Genomic DNA, 19,730 nt, shown 5'->3' on the forward strand with positions numbered 1-19,730 from the left:
CATCAACACAGGCTTAGCAACAGGAATGACTGTGACCCAGGACAGGACGGTCAGACTGTGAGAGTAAAACAAGTCTTCAACACTATAAACAACTTCAATGCTGCACACACTGACTGCACATGGCCTATGTCCCACTCTCTGGGAAACTGACAGAATTAACATGGGTTAACAAGGCCAGAAAAAGCAAACCAAACACTGGCTTCATCACCACAGGACAGAATTCACCAGTACAGAAGTTATGTTAAACTCGTAACAGACGTAAAGATCACAATTGGAAAACTGCAAACAGTCTGTCTCCACATTATAAAAAAGGAGAGACAGAGACTGGAGAAGGTGTAAAGTAAAATTTACAACGATGATACCAGAACTGAAATATCAGGAAAGACTAAACAGGTTCGAGATCATTTCTCTAGAAAAGAGAAGGATGAGGGGTGGCCTGATAGAGAAATTTAAAATGATGAAAGGGTCTTATTGAGTAGACGTAGAGAAGATGTTTTGTGAGGGAGACCACAATGACCGGCCAGGAGAAACTTCTTCACCCAGAGAGTGGGGAGAATGTGGGACTCACCCCCACAGGGAGTGGTTCAGGTGAATAGTATCGGTACGTTTAAGGGGAAGCTGGATAAACACATGAGGGTGAAAGGAATAGGAGGACATGGTGATGGGGGGAGATGAAGAGGGGGGTGGGAGGAGAATCGTATGGAGCAGAAATACCAGCACAGGCAGGTCGACCTAAAAGCAAGTGAACAGGTACAAAAAATAATTTAAAAGGCAAATGGAATGTTGTCCTTTATCTCGAGGGGTCTGGAGTACAAAGGGTGGAAGTTACAGTTTACATAAAGCTCTGCTCATACCCAATCTGGAGTAACTGGGTTCAGTTCTGGGTCCCGCACCCCAGGGAGGAGACACTGGCCTCGGAGAGGGGGCAGAGCAGATTCACCAGAATCAGACTGGGGACGAGAGGGTTAAATTACAAGGACAGGCGACATGGATGAGACTTGTAATCCCTCAGTATCGAAGACTAAGGGGTGGTCTATTTGAGGTGTTTAAGGTGATTAAAGGACTTGACAATGCTGACCACGCAGACACCGTGCCCCCCTGCGGTGGGGGCACAGAAGAGGGGTGCCCAGCCCACTGCAGGGGGATGTAGTGTCTGCTTGCTCACCCCCGAGCTGACCCCAGAACAGGGTAAGTGGGCAGGTGCCAAAATCAGAAGCCCACCTACCACATTTAAATAAAGAATTTAGGTTCAATTGGACCTGTTACCAACTCAGGTGTCTGGGATTTAAACTGCCCAAACCAGAACAAGGCTGGTGGAGGGGGTAAGTGGGCAGGAGGGGGCAGGCGGACAGGAGGGGGTAGGTGGTTGTGGAGGTAGGTTTGAGGGGCGGTAGGTGGGCGGGGTAGGTGGTGGGGTAAGTGGGCAGGGTGGGGGGTAGGTGGGCGGGATGGGGATTAGGTGGGTGGGGGGGGTTAGGTGGGGGTAGGTGGGCGGGGTGGGAGTAGGTGGGTGTAAGTGGACAGGGGGTTAGGTGGGCGGGGTGAGGGGGTGGGGGTAGGTGGGTGAGGGGTGGGTGGATTGGGGTAGGTGGGTAGGGGGTGGGGGTAGGTGGGTAGGGGGTGGGGGTAGGTGGGTGGGGGTGGGTAGGGGGTGGGGGTAGGTGGGTAGGGGGTGGGGGTAGGTGGGTGGGGGTGGGGGTAGGTGGGGGTGGGGGTAGGTGGGGGTAGGTGGGTAGGGGGTGGGGGTAGGTGGGTGGGGGTGGGGGTAGGTGGGGGTGGGTAGGGGGTGGGGGTAGGTGGGTAGGGGGTGGGGGTAGGTGGGTGGGGGTGGGGGTAGGTGGGGGTGGGTAGGGGGTGGGGGTAGGTGGGTAGGGGGTGGGGGTAGGTGGGTGAGGGGTGGGTGGATTTGGGTAGGGGGTGGGGGTAGGTGGGGGTGGGTAGGGGGTGGGGGTAGGTGGGTAGGGGGTGGGGGTAGGTGGGTGGGGGTGGGGGTAGGTGGGTAGGGGGTGGGGGTAGGTGGGTGGGGGTGGGGGTAGGTGGGGGTGGGTGGGGGTAGGTGGGTAGGGGGTGGGGGTAGGTGGGTGGGGGTGGGGGTAGGTGGGCGGGGTGGGAGTAGGTGGGTGTAAGTGGACAGGGGGTTAGGTGGGCAGGGTGAGGGGGTGGGTGGGTGAGGGGTGGGTGGATTGGGGTAGGTGGGTAGGGGGTGGGGGTAGGTGGGTAGAGGGTGGGGGTAGGTGGGTCGGGGTGGGTGGGGGTGGGGGTAGGTGGGTGGGGGTGGGGGTAGGTGGGGGTGGGGGTAGGTGGGTGGGGGTGGGGGTAGGTGGGGGTGGGGGTAGGTGGGTGGGGGTGGGGGTAGGTGGGGGTGGGTGGGGGTGGGGGTAGGTGGGTAGGGGGTGGGGGTAGGTGGGTGGGGGTGGGGGTAGGTGGGGGTGGGGGTGGGGGTAGGTGGGGGTGGGTGGGGGTAGGTGGGTGGGGGTGGGGGTGGGGGTGGGTGGGGGTAGGTAGGTGGGGGTGGGGGTGGGGGTGGGTGGGGGTAGGTAGGTGGGGGTGGGGGTGGGGGTGGGTGGGGGTAGGTAGGTGGGGGTGGGGGTAGGTGGGTAGGGGGTGGGGGTAGGTGGGGGTGGGGGTGGGGGTGGGTGGGGGTAGGTAGGTGGGGGTGGGGGTAGGTGGGTAGGGGGTGGGGGTAGGTGGGGGTGGGGGTGGGTGGGGGTGGGGGTAGGTGGGTGGGGGTGGGGGTAGGTGGGGGTGGGTGTAGGTGGGGGTGGGTGGGGGTAGGTGGGTGGGGGTGGGGGTGGGTGGGGGTAGGTGGGTGGGGGTAGGTAGGTGGGGGTGGGGGTGGGGGTGGGTGGGTAGGGGGTGGGGGTAGGTGGGGGTGGGGGTGGGTGGGGGTGGGGGTAGGTGGGTGGGGGTAGGTGGGTGGGGGTGGGGGTGGGTGGGGGTAGGTAGGTGGGGGTGGGGGTGGGTGGGTAGGGGGTGGGGGTAGGTGGGGGTGGGGGTGGGGGTGGGGGTAGGTGGGTGGGGGTGGGGGTAGGTGGGGGTGGGGGTGGGTGGGGGTGGGGGTAGGTGGGTGGGGGTGGGGGTAGGTGGGGGTGGGTGGGTGGGGGTGGGGGTAGGTGGGGGTGGGGGTGGGTGGGGGTGGGGGTAGGTGGGTGGGGGTGGGGGTAGGTGGGGGTGGGGGTAGGTGGGTGGGGGTGGGGGTAGGTAGGTGGGGGTGGGGGTAGGTGGGTGGGGGTGGGGGTGGGGGTGGGGGTGGGTGGGGGTGGGGGTGGGGGTGGGGGTGGGGGTGGGGGTAGGTGGGTGGGGGTGGGGGTGGGGGTGGGGGTAGGTGGGTGGGGGTGGGGGTGGGGGTGGGGGTAGGTGGGTGGGGGTGGGGGTGGGGGTGGGGGTAGGTGGGTGGGGGTGGGGGTGGGTGGGGGTGGGGGTGGGGGTGGGGGTGGGGGTAGGTGGGTGGGGGTGTGGGTGGGGGTGGGTGGGGGTGGGGGTGGGGGTGGGGGTGGGGGTGGGTGGGTGGGGGTGGGGGTGGGTGGGGGTGGGGGTGGGGGTGGGGGTAGGTGGGTGGGGGTGGGGGTAGGTGGGTGTGGGGGTGGGTGTAGGTGGGGGTGGGGGTGGGTGGGGGTGGGGGTAGGTGGGTGGGGGTGGGGGTGGGTGGGGGTGGGGGTGGGGGTGGGTGGGGGTGGGGGTAGGTGGGGGTGGGGGTGGGGGTGGGGGTGGGTGGGGGTAGGTGGGGGTGTGGGTGGGGGTAGGTGGGTGGGGGTGGGGTAGGTGGGTGGGGGTGGGGGTGGGTGGGGGTGGGTGGGGGTGGGGGTGGGGGTGGGTGGGTGGGGGTGGGGGTGGGTGGGGGTGGGGGTGGGTGGTTGGGGGTGGGGGTGGGTGGGGGTGGGGGTGGGGGTGGGGGTGTGTGGGGGTGGGGGTAGGTGGGTGGGGGTGGGGGTAGGTGGGTGGGTGTGGGTGGGGGTAGGTGGGTGGGGGTGGGGGTGGGTGGGGGTGGGGGTGGGTGGGTGGGGGTGGGGGTGGGTGGGTGGGGGTGGGGGTGGGGGTGGGGGTGGGTGGGGGTGGGGGGGGGTGGGGTGGGGTGGGGGTGGGGGTGGGGGTGGGGGTGGGGGTGGGGGTGGGTGGGGGTAGGTGGGTGGGGGTGGGGGTGGGTGGGTGGGGGTGGGGGTGGGTGGGGGTGGGTGGGGGTGGGGGTGGGGGTGGGTGGGTGTGGGGGTGGGTGGGGGTGGGTGGGGGTGGGGGTGGGGGTGGGGGTGGGGGTGGGTGGGTGGGGGGTGGGGGTGGGTGGGTGGGGGTGGGGGTGGGGGTGGGTGGGGGTAGGTGGGTGTGGGTGGGGGTGGGGGTAGGTGGGTGTGGGTGGGGGTGGGGGTGGGTGGGGGTGGGGGTGGGTGGGGGTAGGTGGGTGTGGGTGGGGGTGGGGGTAGGTGGGTGGGGGTGGGGGTGGGGGTGGGTGGGGGTAGGTGGGTGGGGGTGGGGGTGGGTGGGGGTGGGGGTGGGTGGGTGTGGGTGGGGGTAGGTGGGGGTGGGGGTGGGGGTGGGTGGGGGTAGGTGGGTGGGGGTGGGGGTGGGTGGGGGTGGGTGTGGGTGGGTGGGGGTGGGGGTAGGTGGGGGTGGGGGTGGGGGTGGGTGGGGGTAGGTGGGTGGGGGTGGGGGTGGGTGGGGGTGGGGGTGGGTGGGTGGGGGTGGGGGTAGGTGGGGGTGGGGGTAGGTGGGTGGGGGTGGGGGTAGGTGGGTGGGGGTGGGGGTAGGTGGGTGGGGGTGGGGGTAGGTGGGTGGGGGTGGGGGTGGGTGGGGGTGGGGGTGGGTGGGTGGGGGTGGGGGTAGGGTGGTGGGTGGGGGGTGGGGGTGGGTGGGGGTGGGGGTAGGTGGGTGGGGGTGGGGGTAGGTGGGTGGGGGTGGGGGTGGGTGGGGTGGGGGTAGGTGGGTGGGGTGGGTAGGTGGGGGTGGGGGTAGGTGGGGGTTGAAGGCTGCTTTTGAATTCTTGAAAAAAGGTGGGAAAGAAGGACCTGTTCATTCTGGGGAGGCTCTGTGTGCATCAGAGCCCCCCTCCCCCCCAAGACATTGCCCCACTCCCCCGAGATGTTGCCCCCCCCCAAGATGTTGCCCCCCCAAGATGTCACCCCCTCAAGATGTCACCCCCCCTCCCCCAAGATGTCGCCCCCCCCTCCCCCAAGATGTCACCCCCCCTCCCCCCCAAGATGTCGCCCCCCCCCCCCCCCCCCCCTCCCCCCCTCCCCCACCCCCCCCCCCCTCCCCCCCAAGATGTTACCCCCCCTCCCCCAAGATGTCGCCCCCCCCCAAGATGTCACCCCCCCTCCCCCAAGATGTCGCCCCCCCCCCAAGATGTTACCCCCCCCTCCCCCAAGATGTTGCACTGCCCCGCCCACCCCTGACACTTGGTTCCTCACCACCTGCGCTCCAAAGCCTAGCTCCCACAGCCCCACCCCCCCCGCCTCTAACCCCTCCCTGGGACTAACCTGTCTCCGGCCGCCATCGCTCTTCTTCCTGCTCCTCCTGGCAGTCCCGGCAGTGCCCACGGCTGAGCCCTGGCCCGGCCGGCACAGGTTGGCTGGCAGCTCTCGAGGGCTGAACGTCCTCCCACTGAGGGGCAGAAGTCCCTCTCTCTGCTGGTTCAGCCGTTGGCGCTGTGGTACGGCCCTGGGGCAGGTTTCTTCCAGACTCGCCGGCTGCAGGCTGACCTTCCCTCTGGGGGTCAGGGTGCCCCCCTGTAAAATCAGGTTCTCTTTTATTCTTTCATAGGGTGTGGGCGTCGCTGGCTAGGCCGGAATTTACTGCCCTGGTCAGGGGGCTTTTAACAGTCAACTACATATTACTGTAGATCTGGAGTCACATGTAGGCCAGACCAGGTAAGGAGGGCAGATTTCCTTCACTAGAAGGGTGTTAGTGAACCAGATGGGTTTTTACAACAATCATTTCAAGGTCATCGTTAGACTTTTAATTCCATGTTTTTATTGGATTCAAATGTCACCATCTGCTCTGGCGGGATTCGAACCCAGGTCCCCAGAGTTTTACCCCCAGGCTTCGGGATTACCAGCCCGGCAACAATACCACTACGCCATCCAGAGCAAGGGGCAGAACGTTTAAATGAGAGCCAGGCCGTTTGGGGTGATGTCAGGAAGCAATTCCTCACACAAAGGGAAGTGGAAATCTGGAACTCTCTCTCTCTCTCTCTCTCTCTCTCCGTCAAAAAGCTGCGAGGCTGGGGGTCCATCAAACATTTAAAACTGAGATTGATAGATTTCTGCTGGATCAGAGTATTGAGGGTGACAGAAGCAAGGCACTTAGATGGAATTAAGAAAACAATCGGTCATGATCTATTCAGTGGAAGAGGGGCTGAATGGCCTCCTCCTGTCCCTATGTTCTGATGAACAGTCTGTTCCTGTGCGGTACACACTGCGCCATTCACTGTATGGACAATGGGAGGAGATGGTCAAATGAGGAGACAAGACAGTTGTTGGACGCTGGGGCAACACTGAGTGGATACAAGTGACACGGCAACGATGCAGGATGGTCATGTCCAGAGAGAACAAAACATTCAAATTCCTGAACTAAAAATGGAGACGGGGGGACAATGGTTGTATCATCATAACTGAGGTTTATCGGGTTACCTCAATAATACAACGGCCAGACTTCATCACCAGGGGAAGGTCAGACAGGCCCCATCGCTGGGGGAGGGTCAGACAGGCCCCATCACTGGGGGAAGGTCAGACAGGCCCCATCACTGGGGGAAGGTCGGACAGGTCCCATCACTGGGGGAAGGTCAGACAGGCCCATCACTGGGGGAAGGTTGGACAGGTCCCATCACTGGGGGAAGGTTGGACAGGTCCCATCACTGGGGGAAGGTTGGACAGGTCCCATCGCTGGGGGAAGGTCAGACAGGCCCCATCACTGGGGGAAGGTTGGACAGGTCCCATCACTGGGGGAAGGTTAGACAGGTCCCATCACTGGGAGAAGGTCAGACAGGCCCCATCACTGGGGGAAGGTCGGACAGGCCCCATCACTGGGGGAAGGTTGGACATGTCCCATCACTGGGGGAAGGTCGGACAGGCCCCATCGCTGGGGGAAGGTCAGACAGGCCCCATCACTGGGGGAAGGTCGGACAGGTCCCATCGCTGGGGGAAGGTCAGACAGGCCCCATCGCTGGGGGAAGGTTGGACAAGCCCCATCGCTGGGGGAAGGTTAGACAGGCCCCATCACTGGGGGAAGGTTAGACAGGCCCCATCACTGGGGGAAGGTTAGACAGGTCCCATCACTGGGGGAAGGTCGGACAGGCCCCATCACTGGGGGAAGGTCAGACAGGCCCCATCGCTGGGGGAAGGTCAGACAGGCCCCATCACTGGGGGAAGGTCAGACAGGTCCGATCACTGGGGGAAGGTTGGACAGGTCCCATCACTGGGGGAAGGTCAGACAGGCCCCATCGCTGGGGGAAGGTTAGACAGGTCCCATCACTGGGGGAAGGTTGGACAGGTCCCATCGCTGGGGGAAGGTCAGACAGGCCCCATCGCTGGGGGAAGGTTGGACAGGCCCATCACTGGGGGAAGGGGAACTGATTTGCGTCAAAGGTGTTTTCTTTGCTTCTCTTGTTTTGCTTTGCAAGCAGACGGGTGAAGGAAGGTGAAAGCAGAGATTATATCAGGAACTGACCTAAGCAAACGTTGTGATGGTCCAGTTGTGCTGAAGCGTTTCGATGGTAGCCCAGCCGACATAAGTGGCAGTGCCGGCCTCGAGTGTTGTGTTTACAGTTCACACACACGGCAGTGCTGAGCAGCTCGAGGTAACTGCACCGGTTCGAGTGGCCGAAACATTGACAGTCTTGCAAGGAAAAGACAGAAAGTGTAGACGGGATGTTGACAGGATGAAGATGGGAAGCAGACAGGGACTGGGTCACATGCTGCAGGAATGAGACGTGAGGGGGAAATGGCTCAATGGAAGGGAGGCAATATGGAGGCTTTTAGCGTTGAAAGGGGAACATCGGATCCCTGTCTCACTAACTTTTGCATTCAATTGGTCGTTAGCAATGGATGATCCTAATACTGGGTTAAAGACTCCGGTGCCGGGTTTTATAGAGTACGGCCAAATTACACACCTTTCACCGCTGGCGCAGTGGGTAACAACCTCACCTCTGAATCAGAAAGTCGAGAATTCTGGTCCCACTTCAGAGAACAGAGACCATATTTGAATCTGACACGACCGGCAGACTGGAGAGAGACACTGCACTGCCAGAGGGTCAGTGCTGAGGGAGTGCTGCACTGTCAGAGGGTCAGTACTGAGGGAGTGCTGCACTGTCAGAGGGTCAGTACTGAGGGAGTGCTGCACTGTCAGAGGGTCAGTACTGAGGGAGTGCTGCACTGTCAGAGGGGCAGTACTGAGGGAGTCCTGCACTGTCAGAGGGTCAGTACTGAGGGAGTGCTACACTGTCAGAGGGTCAGTACTGAGGGAGTGCCGCACTGTCAGAGGGGCAGTATTGATGGAATGCTGCAAAGTCAGAGGGGTAGTATTGAGGCAGTGCTGCACTGCCAGAGGCTCAGTATTGAGGGAGCGCTGAACTGTCAGAGGGGCAGTATTGGAGGAGTGCTGCACTGTCAGAGGCTCAGTACTGAGGGAGGGCTGCACTGTCAGAGGGGCAGTACTGAGGGAGTGTTGCACTGTCAGAGGGTCAGTACTGAGGGAGTGCTGCACTGTCAGAGAGTCAGTACTGAGGGATTGCTGCACTGTCAGAGGGTCAGTACTGAGGGAGTGCTGCACTGTCAGAGGGGCAGTATTGAGGGAGTGCTGCACTGTCAGAGGGGCAGTATTGAGGGTGTGCTGCACTGTCAGAGGGTCAGTATTGAGGCAGTGCTGCACCGTCAGAGGGTCAGTACTGAGGGAGTGCTGCACTGTCAGAGGGTGAGTACTGAGGGAGTGCTGCACTGTCAGAGGGTCAGTACTGAGGGAGTGCTGCACTGTCAGTGGGTCAGTATTGAGGGTGTGCTGCACTGTCAGAGGGTCAGTACTGAGGGAGTGCTACACTGTCAGAGGGTCAGTACTGAGGGAGTGCTACACTGTCAGAGGCTCAGTATTGAGGGAGTGCTGCACTGTCAGAGGGTCAGTACTGAGGGAGTGCTACACTGTCAGAGGGTCAGTACTGAGGGAGTGCTGCACTGTCAGTGGGTCAGTATTGAGGGTGTGCTGCACTGTCAGAGGGTCAGTATTGAAGGTGTGCTGCACTGTCAGAGGGTCAGTACTGAGGGAGTGCTGCACTATCAGAGGGTCAGTGCTGAGAGTGTGCTGCACTGTCAGAGGGTCAGTATTGAGTGAGTGCAGTACAAATGCAATGTGCTGCTTTTTTTACCAGTCACTTTGTTTGATCTCCTACCTTGCTTTGTCTTCTCGCCCCCTCGTGCTGAGATACTTTGCTGTGTTTGACCCCGGTTTGAGTCAGCTGCAACGTGTCAGGAAGAATCAGCAATTATTAACCACAGCTGGAGAATGAAACTTGTTCTGAACACAACATCTGTACTGTGTTCACACACACACATCGAGTGCAGACTGACAACTACAACACCAGCGTCTGAGGGTAAGCTGAGATATTTCCATCTCCACTTCACCATCAATTAGACAAACACTAACACTGAGACATGGGAGCTGATATTCAGACAGGAGATCAAACCCTCATTCTGCCAGGGAGATTTTAAGGTGAATTTTAAAGGACGGGGGAGTTAAAGGAGATTAGGGGGAGAATTCCAGCGCTTAGGGTCCAGGCACCTGATGTCCCAGATCCCCCAAATATTCCTGTTCCAAAATCACAAAACCTGTCAGTCTGAAGAGGTATGGTCACTCTCGGTCAGTTTGGGAGTTATGGTTACTTTGGTCAGTGTGGGAGTTATGGTCACTCTTTGTTGGTGTGGGGACTTTCGGTCAAACTTGGTCAGTCTGGGGAGTTCTGGTCACTTTTGGTCAGTTTGGTAGTTATGGTCATTCATTCTATGTGGGGATTTACAGTTATTTGGTCAGTGTGGGGAGTTATGGTCATTCTTGGTTAGTGTGGGAGTTATGGTCACTCTCAGTAAGTTTGGGAGTTATGGTCACTCTCGTTCAGCTTGGTAGTTATGGTCACTCAGTCTATGTGGGGAACTATGGCCTCTCTCAGACAGTGTGGGAGCTATGGTCACTCACGGTCTGTGTGTAGAGTTATGCTCACTCTTGGTCAGTCTGGGATTTATGGCCACTCTTGGTCAGAGTGGGAAATTATGGTCACTCTCAGTCAGTGTGTGGAATTATGTTCACTCTGGGTCAGTACTGAAGTTATAGTCACTCTGGGTTACTCCACACACTGACCAAGAGTAACCATTACTCTCCCATTCTGACCAACATTGACCATAACGCCCCATAATGACTGAGGGTGACCATAATTCCCCATAGTGATTGAGAGTGAATATACTTCCCACACGGACCAAAAGTGATCAAAACTCCCACAGTGGGGACCAAATGTAATATTTCCAAGTTCATGGATGGTACAAAGCTCGGTGGGAATGTGTGTTGTGAGGAAAGTGGAAAGCGGCTTCAAGGGGATTTGGACAGACTTAGTGAGTGGGCAAGAACATGGCAGACGGAATATAATGTGCAAAAATGTGAGGTTATCCACTTTGGTAGGAGGAACAGGTGTGCAGAGTATTTCTTAAATTGTGAATCATAGAACCAGAGAAAAGTTATGGTGCAGAAAGAGGCCATTCAGCCCATCGTGTCTGCACGGGCCAAAAGAAAGAAGAGAAAGACTGCTCATTTTTAATCCCACCTTCCAGCACCTGGTCCGGAGCCCCACAGGTTAAAGCACTTCAGACGCAGATCCAGGTACCTTTTTAATCAGTTGAACATTTCAGCCTCAACCACCAACTGACGCAGTGAATTCCAGACACCCACCACCCTCTGGGTGAAAAGGTTTTTCCCCATGTCCCCTTTAATCCTTCTACCAATCACCTTAAATCTATGCCCCCTGGTAATTGACCCCTCAGCTAGGGGGAAACAAGCCTTTCCTGTCTACACTATCTCGGTCCCTCATAATTTTCTACACCTCAGTTAGGTCACCCCTCAGCCTTCTCTGTTCTAACAAAAACAACCTGAGACTATTCAATCTCTCCTCATTGCTGCCATTTTTGAAGTCCTGGCAGCATATTTGTAAATCTCCTCTGTTCTCTCTCCAGAGCAATTAAGTCCTTCCTGTAATGTGGTGACCAGAACTGTACACAAAATTCCAGCTGTGGCCTAACCAGGGTTTTGTACAGTTCCAGCATTACATCCCTGCTTTTATATTCAGTACCTCACCTAATAAAGGAAAGCATTCCCTCAGTTAAGTTAGTGAGACACAATCTTCCCCTAACAAAGCCATGCTGACTATCCCTGATTAATCCGTGCCTTTCTAAGTGACAGTTTATCCTGTCTCTCAGAATTGATTCCAATAATTTGCACACCAATGAAGTCAGACTGACCGGTCTATAATTTTCTGGCCCATCCCATGCACCTTTTTTAAATAATGATACAACATCTGCAGATCTCCAATCCCCTTGATACCTCGCCTGTATCTAGTGAGGATTGGAAAATGATCCTCAGAGCATCCGCTTTTTCCTCCCTGGCTTCCTTCAACAGCCTGGGATACAATCCATCCAATCCTGGTGATTTATCCGCCTTCAAGGATGTCAGTCCCTCCAGTACTTCCTCTCTCAATTTGCTTATTGTATCTTATGTTTCACACTCCTCCTCTTTAACTAGAATGTCTGCACCATCCCTCTCCTTAGCGAAGACAGAGACAAAGTGCTCATTGAAAACCCTCCCCACATCTTCAGCAACAACCCTCAAGATACCATGTACATCTCTGATAGGCCTGACCCTTTCCTTAGTTTTTCTCTGGATCTTCATGTACTGGTAAAACATCTTTGGGTTTTCTTTGATTTTACCTGCCAATATTTTTCATATCCTCTTTGCTTTCCTAATTTCCATTTTCATTTCACCCCTGCACTTTCTATACTCCTCTAGGCTTTCTCCAGTATTAAGCTTTTTGTGATTGTTATAAGCTTTCTTTTTCTGCTTTATCTTGGCCTGTATGCTTCTGGATAACTAGCGGGCTTTAGATTTGGCAGTACCACCCTTTTTCTTTATGCAGACATGTCTACACTGTGCCCGTAGAATGTCACCTTTGAATACCTCCCACTGATTTGACACAGTTTTTCCTTCTAGTAGCTGTATCCAGTCCACTCTTGCCAGCTCACCTCTCAGCTTTGTAAAATTTGTCCTCCCCCAATTTAGAACTTTCACTCCTGCTCTGAATTTGTCCTTTTTCACAATGGAGCTAAATCTATCTATATCCTGGTCACTATCTCCAGAATGGTCCCCCACTGCTACTTCACCATGCTCAGCTTCATTTTTTGTTATTCATTCATGGGATGTGGGTGTCACTGGCTAGGCCAGCATTTATTGCCCATCCCTAATTTCCCTTGCATTTTTTAAAGAGTTAACCATATTGCTGTGGGTCTGGAGTCACATGTAGGCCAGACCAGGTAAGGACAGCAGATTTCCTTCATTGAAGGACATTAGTGAATCAGACGGGTTTTTATAACAATCGACATGGTTTCGGGGTTATTAGTAGACTTTTAATTCCAGGTTTTTATTGAATTCAAATTCCACTATCTGCTATAGCAGGATTCAAACCCAGGTCCCTAGGGCATTACCCTAGGTCTCTGGGTTACTAGTCCAGCAACAGTACCTCTATTCTATTGCCTCCCCTAGAATTGCCTCAGACTAAATCTAGAATTGTGCCCCCTCTCGCTGAGCTTGTTACAGCGCATGATTAACCAGCACAGCTAAAAAAGTTTACTTGGATGCAGTTCAAGAATTTTGCACCCTCTGTGCCCTTCACACTGTTCATATCCCTGTTGATATTAGGGTAGCTGAAGTTTCCAACTATTACTGCCCTATTGGTTTTGCACTCAGTAATCTGCCTACATATTTGCTCTACATATTGTTGAGAGATTAGAAAGTGTAGATGTGCAAAGGGACCTGGGTGTCCTTGTCCATAAGTCACTGAAAGCTAACAGACAGGTGCAGCAGGCAATCAGGAAGGCTAATGGAATGTTAGCAGTTATCACAAGAGGATTTGAGTACAGGAGTAGTGAAGTCTTGCTTCAATTGTATAGAACTTTGGTTGGACAGCACCTGGGGTACTGTGTGCAGTTTTGGACCCTTAACTTAGGAAGGATATTATTGCCAGAGAGAGTGCAACAAAGGTTCACCAGACTTGTTTCTGGGATGGCGGGACTGTCTTATGAAGAGAGATTGGGGAAACTGGGCCTGTATTCTTTAGAGTTTCGAAGAATGAGAGGTGATCTCATTGAAACCTACAAAATACTTAAAGGAATAGACAGGGCAGATGCAGGTAAGATGTTTCCCCTGGTGGGGAGTCTAGAACCAGGGGACACAATTTCAAAATAATGGGGAAGTCACTTAGCACCAAGATGAGGAGAATTATTTTTACTCAGAGGGTTGTGAATGTTTAGAATTCTCTACCTCAGAGGGCCATGAAGCTCAGTCATTGAGTGTGCTTAAAGCAGAGATTGACAGGCTTCTAAATCCCAATGATATAAAGGGATATGGGGATAGTATGGGGAAAAGGTATTGATGTGGACGATCAGCCATGATTGTACTGAATGGTGGAGCAGGCTTAATGGGCTGAATGGCCTACTCCTGCTCCTATGTTCCTATATGTAGGGAGTTATGGTCACTCTTGGTCACCATGGGGAGCTATGGCCACCCTCAGTCAGAGTGGCAAATTATGGTCATTCTTAGTCAGTGTGGGGAGTAATGGTCACTCTCGGTTAGTGTGGGAATTATGGTCACATGGTCAGTGTGGGGAGTAATGGTCATTCTCAGTGAGTGTGGGAGTTATGGTCACTCTCAGTCTATGTTGGGAGTTATGGTCACTTTCATTCAATGTGGGAAGTAATGGTCACTATTTGTCAGCGTGTGAATTTATTGTCACCCTTGGTCTGTGTGGGATTTATAGTCACTCTCGGTCAGTGTGTAGGGTTATGGTCATTCCCGATCATGTGGGAGTTATGGTCATTCTTGATCAGCGTGGGGAGTTATGGTCACTCTAGGTCAGTATGGGAGTTATAGTCACTCTCGGTCAGTGTGCGGAGTTATGGCCACTCTTGGTCAGTGTGGGAGCCATGGTCATTCCTGGTCAGCATGGGGCAATGGCCAGTCTTGGTCAGTGTGGGAATTATGATCACTCTCGGTATGTGTGGGGAGTAATTGTTACTCACTCAGTATGGAAGTTATGGTCACTCTTCACGTGAAGAGTTATGGTGACTCTCAGACAGTGTGTTCAGTAATGGTCACTCTCCGTCAGCTTGGGGAGTTTACGGTCATTCTCAGTCAGTGTTTGGAGTGATAATCACTCTCGGCCAGTGCGTGGGGTTATGGTAAGTTTTTTATTTATTCTTTCATGGGATGTGGGCCAGCATTTATTGTCCATATCTGATGGTGAGAAGGTGGAGGTGAGCTGCCTTCTTGAACCGCTGCAGTCCATGTGGTGTAGGTACACCCACAGTGTTATTAGGGAGGGGGTTCCAGGATTTTGACCCAGCGACAGTGAAGGAACAGCGATATATTTCCAAGTCAGAATGGTGAGTGACTTGGATGGGAACTTCCAGGTGGTGGTGTTCCCACGTACCTAATGCCCTTGTCCTTCTAGATGGTAGAGGTCGTGGGTTTGGAAGGTGCTTTCAAAGAAGCCATGGTGAGTTCCTGCAGTGCATCTAGCAGATGGTACACACTGCTGCTACTGTGCGTCGGTGGTGGAGGGCGTGAATGTTTTTGGAAGGGGTGCCAATCAAATGGGCTGCTTTATCCTGGATTGTGTCAATTTTCTTGAGTGTTGTTGGAGCTGCACTCATCCAGGCAAGTGGGGAGTATTCCATCACACTCCTGACTTGTGTCTTGTAGATGGTGGACAGGCTTTGGGGAGTCAGGAGGTGTGTTATGCACCACAGGATTCCTAGCCTCTGACCTGCTCTTGTAGTCACAGTATTTATATGGCTAGTCCAGTTCAGTTTCTGGTCAATGGTAACCCCCAGGATGTTGACATTGGGGGATTCAGTGATGGTAATGACATTAAATGTCAATGGGTGATGGTTGGATTCTCTCTTGTTTGAGATGGTCATTGCCTGACACTTGTGTGGCGTGAATGTTACTTGCCACTTGTCAGCCCAAGCCTGGATATTGTCCAGGTCTTGCTGCATTTGGACATGGACTGCTTAAGTATTTGAGGAGTCGAAAATGGTGCTGAACATTGTGCAATCATCAGTGAACATCCCCACTTCTGACCATATGATAGAAGAAAGGTCATTGATGAAGCAGTTGAAGATGGTTGGGTTGAGGACACTATCCTGAGGAACTCCTGCAGTGATGTCCTGGAGCTGAGATGACTGACCCCCAACAACCACAACCATCTTCCTTTGTACTAGGTGTGTTCCAACCAGTGGAGAGTTTTCCCCCTGATTCCCACTGACTCCAGTTTTGCTTGGTCTCCTTGATGCCACACTCGGTCAAATGTGGCCTTGATGTCAAGGGCAGACACTCTCCCCTCACCTTGGGAGCTCAGCTCTTTTGTCCATGTTTGAACCAAGGCTGTAATGAGGTCAGGAGCTGAGTGGCCCTGGCGGAACCCAAACTGGGCGTCAGTGAGCAGGTTATTGCTAAGCAAGTGCAGTTTCATAGCACTGTTGATGACTCCGTCACTTCATTGATGGTCGAGAGGAGACTGTTGGGGCGGTAACTGGCTGAGTTGGATTTGTCCTGCTTTTTGTGTAAAGGACATACCTGGGCAATTTTCCACATAACCGGGTAGATGCCAGTGTTGTAGCTGTACTGGAACAGCTTGGCTAGGGGTGCAGCAAGTTCTGGAGCACAAGGCTTCAGTACTATTGCCGAAATATTGTCCGAGCCCATAGCCTTTGCAGTATTCAGTACCTTCAGCTGTTTCTTGATATCACATGGAGTGAATCGAATTGGCTGAAGACTGGCATCTATGATGCTGGGGAACATCGGAGGAGGCCGAGATGGATCATCCACTCAGCGCTTCTGGCTGAAGATTGTTGCAAATGCTTCAGCCTTATCTTCTGCACTGATGCACTGGGCTCCCCCATCATTGAGGATGGGGATATTTGTGGAGCCTCCTCCTCCAGTTGTTTAATTGTCTACCACCGTTCACAACTGGATATGGCAGGACTGCAGAGCTTAGATCTGATCCGTTGGTTGTTGAATCAATTACCTCTGTTTATCACTTGCTGCTTATGCTGTTTGGCACACAAGTAACCCTGTGTTATAGCTTCACCAGGTTGACACCTCATTTTTAGGTATGCCTGGTGCTGCTCCTGGCATGCTCTCCTGCACTCTTCATTGAACCAGGGTTGATCCCCTGGCTTGATGGTAATGGTAGAGTGGGGGATATGCTGGGCCATGAGGTTACAGATTGTGTTCGAGTACAATTCTGCTGCTGCTGATGGCCCACAGTGCCTCATGGAATCCCAGTCTTGAGTTTCTGGAGTTGTTTGATGAAGTCTATACCACTTAGTACAGTGCTGGTGCCACACAACACGATGGAGGGTATCCTCAATGCTAAGACGGGACTTAGGCAGCACAAGGACTGTGCGATTGTCACTCATACCGATACTGTCATGGACAGATACATCTGCATCACTGGGGATGAGGTCAAGTATGTTTTCTCTCTTTGACAGTACTTTTTGTTTTTATTTATGTTTTTCCCTCTTGTTGGTTCCCTCACCACCTGCTGCAGACCCAGTCCAGCAGCTATGTCATTTAGGACTCAGTCAGCTCGGTCAGTAGTGGTGCTACCGAGTCACTCTTGGTGTTGAACATTGAAGTCCCCCACCCAGAGCACATTCTGTGCCCTTTGCCACCCTCAGTGCTTCCTCCAAGTGGTGTTCAACATGGAGGAGCACTGACTCATCAGCTGAGGGAGGGCAGTATGTGATAATCAGCAGGAGGTTTCTTTGCCCATGTTTGACCTGATGCTGTGAGATTTCATGGGATCCGGAGTCGATGTTGAGGACTACCAGGGAAACTCCCTCCCGACTGTATACCACTATGCCCCCACCTCTGCTGGGTCTGTCCTGCTGGTGGGACAGGACATACCCAGGGATGGTGATGGTGGTGTCTGGGATATTATCTGTAAGGTATGATTTCGTGAGAATGACTATGTCAGGCTGTTGCTTGACTAGTCTGTGAGACAGCTTTCCCAATTTTGGTACAAGCCCCCAGATGTTTGTAAGGAGGACGCTGTAGGATTGACAGGGCTGAGATTGCCTTTGTTGTTTTCAGTGCCTAAGTCGATGCTGGTTTCATTCCTTTTTTGAGACTTTGTGGTGGCTTGATACAACTGAGGGGCTTGCTGGGCCATTTCAGAGGGCATTTAAGAGTCAACCACGTTGCTGTGAGTCTGGAGTCACATGTAGACCAGACCAGGTAAGGACAGCAGATTTCCTTCCCTAAAGGACATTAGTGAACCAGATGATTTTTTCGACAATTGGCAATGGTTTCATGGTCGTCATTAAACTTTTATTTCCAGACTTTTATTGAATTGATTTGAATCAGTTCAAATCTCGAGTACCCAAGTCATTATCTTGATTACTAGTCCAGCAACAATGTCACTGCACCACCACCTCCCTGTGTGGGAGTTTGAGAGTTACGGTCACCCTCAGTTAGTTTTGGAGTTATTCTCATTTTCAATCAGTTTCGGAGTTACAGTCACTCTTGGTCAGTTTCGGAGTTACAGTCGCTCCCAGTCAGTTATGGAGTTACAGGCGCTCCCGGTCAGTTTCAGAATTACAGTCTCTCTCGGTCAGTTTCGGAGTTACAGTCGCTCTTGGTCAGTTTCGGAGTTACAGTCGCTCTCGGTCAGTTTCAGAGTTACAGTCACTCTCAGTCAGTTTCGGAGTTACGGTCGCTCTCGGTCAGTTTCGGAGTTACCGTCTCTCTCGGTCAGTTTCGGAGTTACAGTCTCTCTCGGTCAGTTTCGGAGTCACCGTCTCTCTCGGTCAGTTTCGGAGTTACAGTCTCTCTCGGTCAGTTTCGGAGTTACGGTCACTCTCGGTCAGTTTCGGAGTTACCGTCTCTCTCGGTCAGTTTAGGAGTTACAGTCGCTCTCGGTCAGTTTCGGAGTTACAGTCGCTCTCGGTCAGTTTCGGAGTTACGGTCGATCTCGGTCAGTTTCTGAGTTACGGTCGGTCTCGGTCAGTTTCGGAGTTACAGTCGCTCTCGGTCAGTTTCGGAGTTACAGTTGCTCTCGGTCAGTTGGAGGAATAATGTGTGGATGGTTTGGAATGACATGGACAGCATGCGAAGGGTTAATAAACAGGGATGAATTGATGTAAAACCTGGGATCAAAGGTGAACAGATTGAGACCCGACAAACTCACCCAGTTCCCATTCCCGTATCTGGGATATCAGGATTACAACAGGATCCCACTGAGCCTGGTCCAGGTTTTCCATAAATATTCCCCCCCACTTCCCACTGAATGTTCTCACTAAGGCAGGGTTAAGGAGTGAGTCATACATATTATAAATTCCCTGCTTTGTAACTGTTGCTCTGTTCGAGAAGTTACTCCAGGGAAAAAGAGACAGCCTCCTGATCCCAGTCGCTGTTCACACTTACACCTGTTTGCACTCACTCCCTGTTCACACCGACAACTGTGCATACTCGCTCCCAGTTCATTCCTATACTTATATAAAAACAAAAAATTGTGAATGCTGGAAGTCTAAAACAAAAACAGAATTACTTGGAAAAACTCAGCAGGTCTGGCAGCATTGGTGGAGAAGAAAAGAGTTGACGTTTCGAGTCCTCATGACCCTTCAACAGAACTGATCTTTCTTTACAAGGAGAGGGAAATATAAGCTAGTTTAAGGTGGGGGGGGCGGTGTTGGGTGGGGGGGAGAGAAGTGGAGTGGGGGGGTGTGGTTGTAGGGACAGACAAGCAGTGATTGAAGCAGATCATCAAACGATGTCACAGACAAAAGAACAAAAGAACACAGAGGTGTTGAAGTTGGTGATATTATCTAAACGAATGTGCTAATTAAGAATGGATGGTAGGGCACTCCAGGTATAGCTCTAGTGGGGGTGGGGGAGCATAAAAGATTTAAAAATAATGGAAATATGTGGGAAAAGAAAAATCTATATAAATTATTGGGAAAAAAAAACAAAAGGAAGGGGGAAGAAACAGAAAGGGGGTGGGGATGGAGGAGGGAGCTCAAGACCTAAAGTTGTTGAACTCAATATTCAGTCTGGTAGGCTGTAAAGTGCCTAGTTGGAAGATGAGGTGCTGTTCCTCCAGTTTGTGTTGGGCTTTACTGGAACAATGCAGCAGGCCAAGGACAGACATGTGGGCAAGAGAGCAGGGTGGAGTGTTAAAATGATAAGTGACAGGGAGGTCTGGGTCATTCTTGCGGACAGACCACAGGTGTTCTGCAAAGCGGTCACCCAGTTTACGTTTGGTCTCTCCAATGCAGAGGAGACCGCATCGGGAGCAACGAATACAGTAGACTAAGTTGGGGGAAATACAAGCGAAATGCTGCTTCACTTGAAAGGAGTGTTTGGGCCCTTGGACAGTGAGGAGAGAGGAAGTGAAGGGGCAGGTGTTGCACCTTTTGCGTGGACATGGGGAGGTGCCA

The 19,730-nt window shown here is 54.0% G+C and overlaps 1 protein-coding gene across 4 annotated transcripts in view; it reads right to left on the reverse strand.

Annotated features, from left to right (window-relative positions):
- Window positions 1-19,730, reverse strand: part of LOC121288812 (netrin-G1-like) — a 188,057-nt gene that overhangs the window by 2,553 nt on the left and 165,774 nt on the right. For 3 of the 4 annotated variants that reach the window (XM_041207553.1, XM_041207552.1, XM_041207554.1), the window contains 2 exons: window positions 9,368-9,433; window positions 5,469-5,717 (listed from right to left, as the gene is read on the reverse strand). In XM_041207553.1, the coding sequence (XP_041063487.1) occupies window positions 5,469-5,717; window positions 9,368-9,433 (315 nt within the window). The remainder of the gene's footprint in view (window positions 1-5,468; window positions 5,718-9,367; window positions 9,434-19,730) is intronic. The other variant, XM_041207555.1, reaches the window with a different exon arrangement.

This window comes from Carcharodon carcharias, chromosome 16 (assembly GCF_017639515.1).
Source record: "Carcharodon carcharias isolate sCarCar2 chromosome 16, sCarCar2.pri, whole genome shotgun sequence".
Lineage (NCBI taxonomy): Eukaryota > Metazoa > Chordata > Chondrichthyes > Lamniformes > Lamnidae > Carcharodon > Carcharodon carcharias.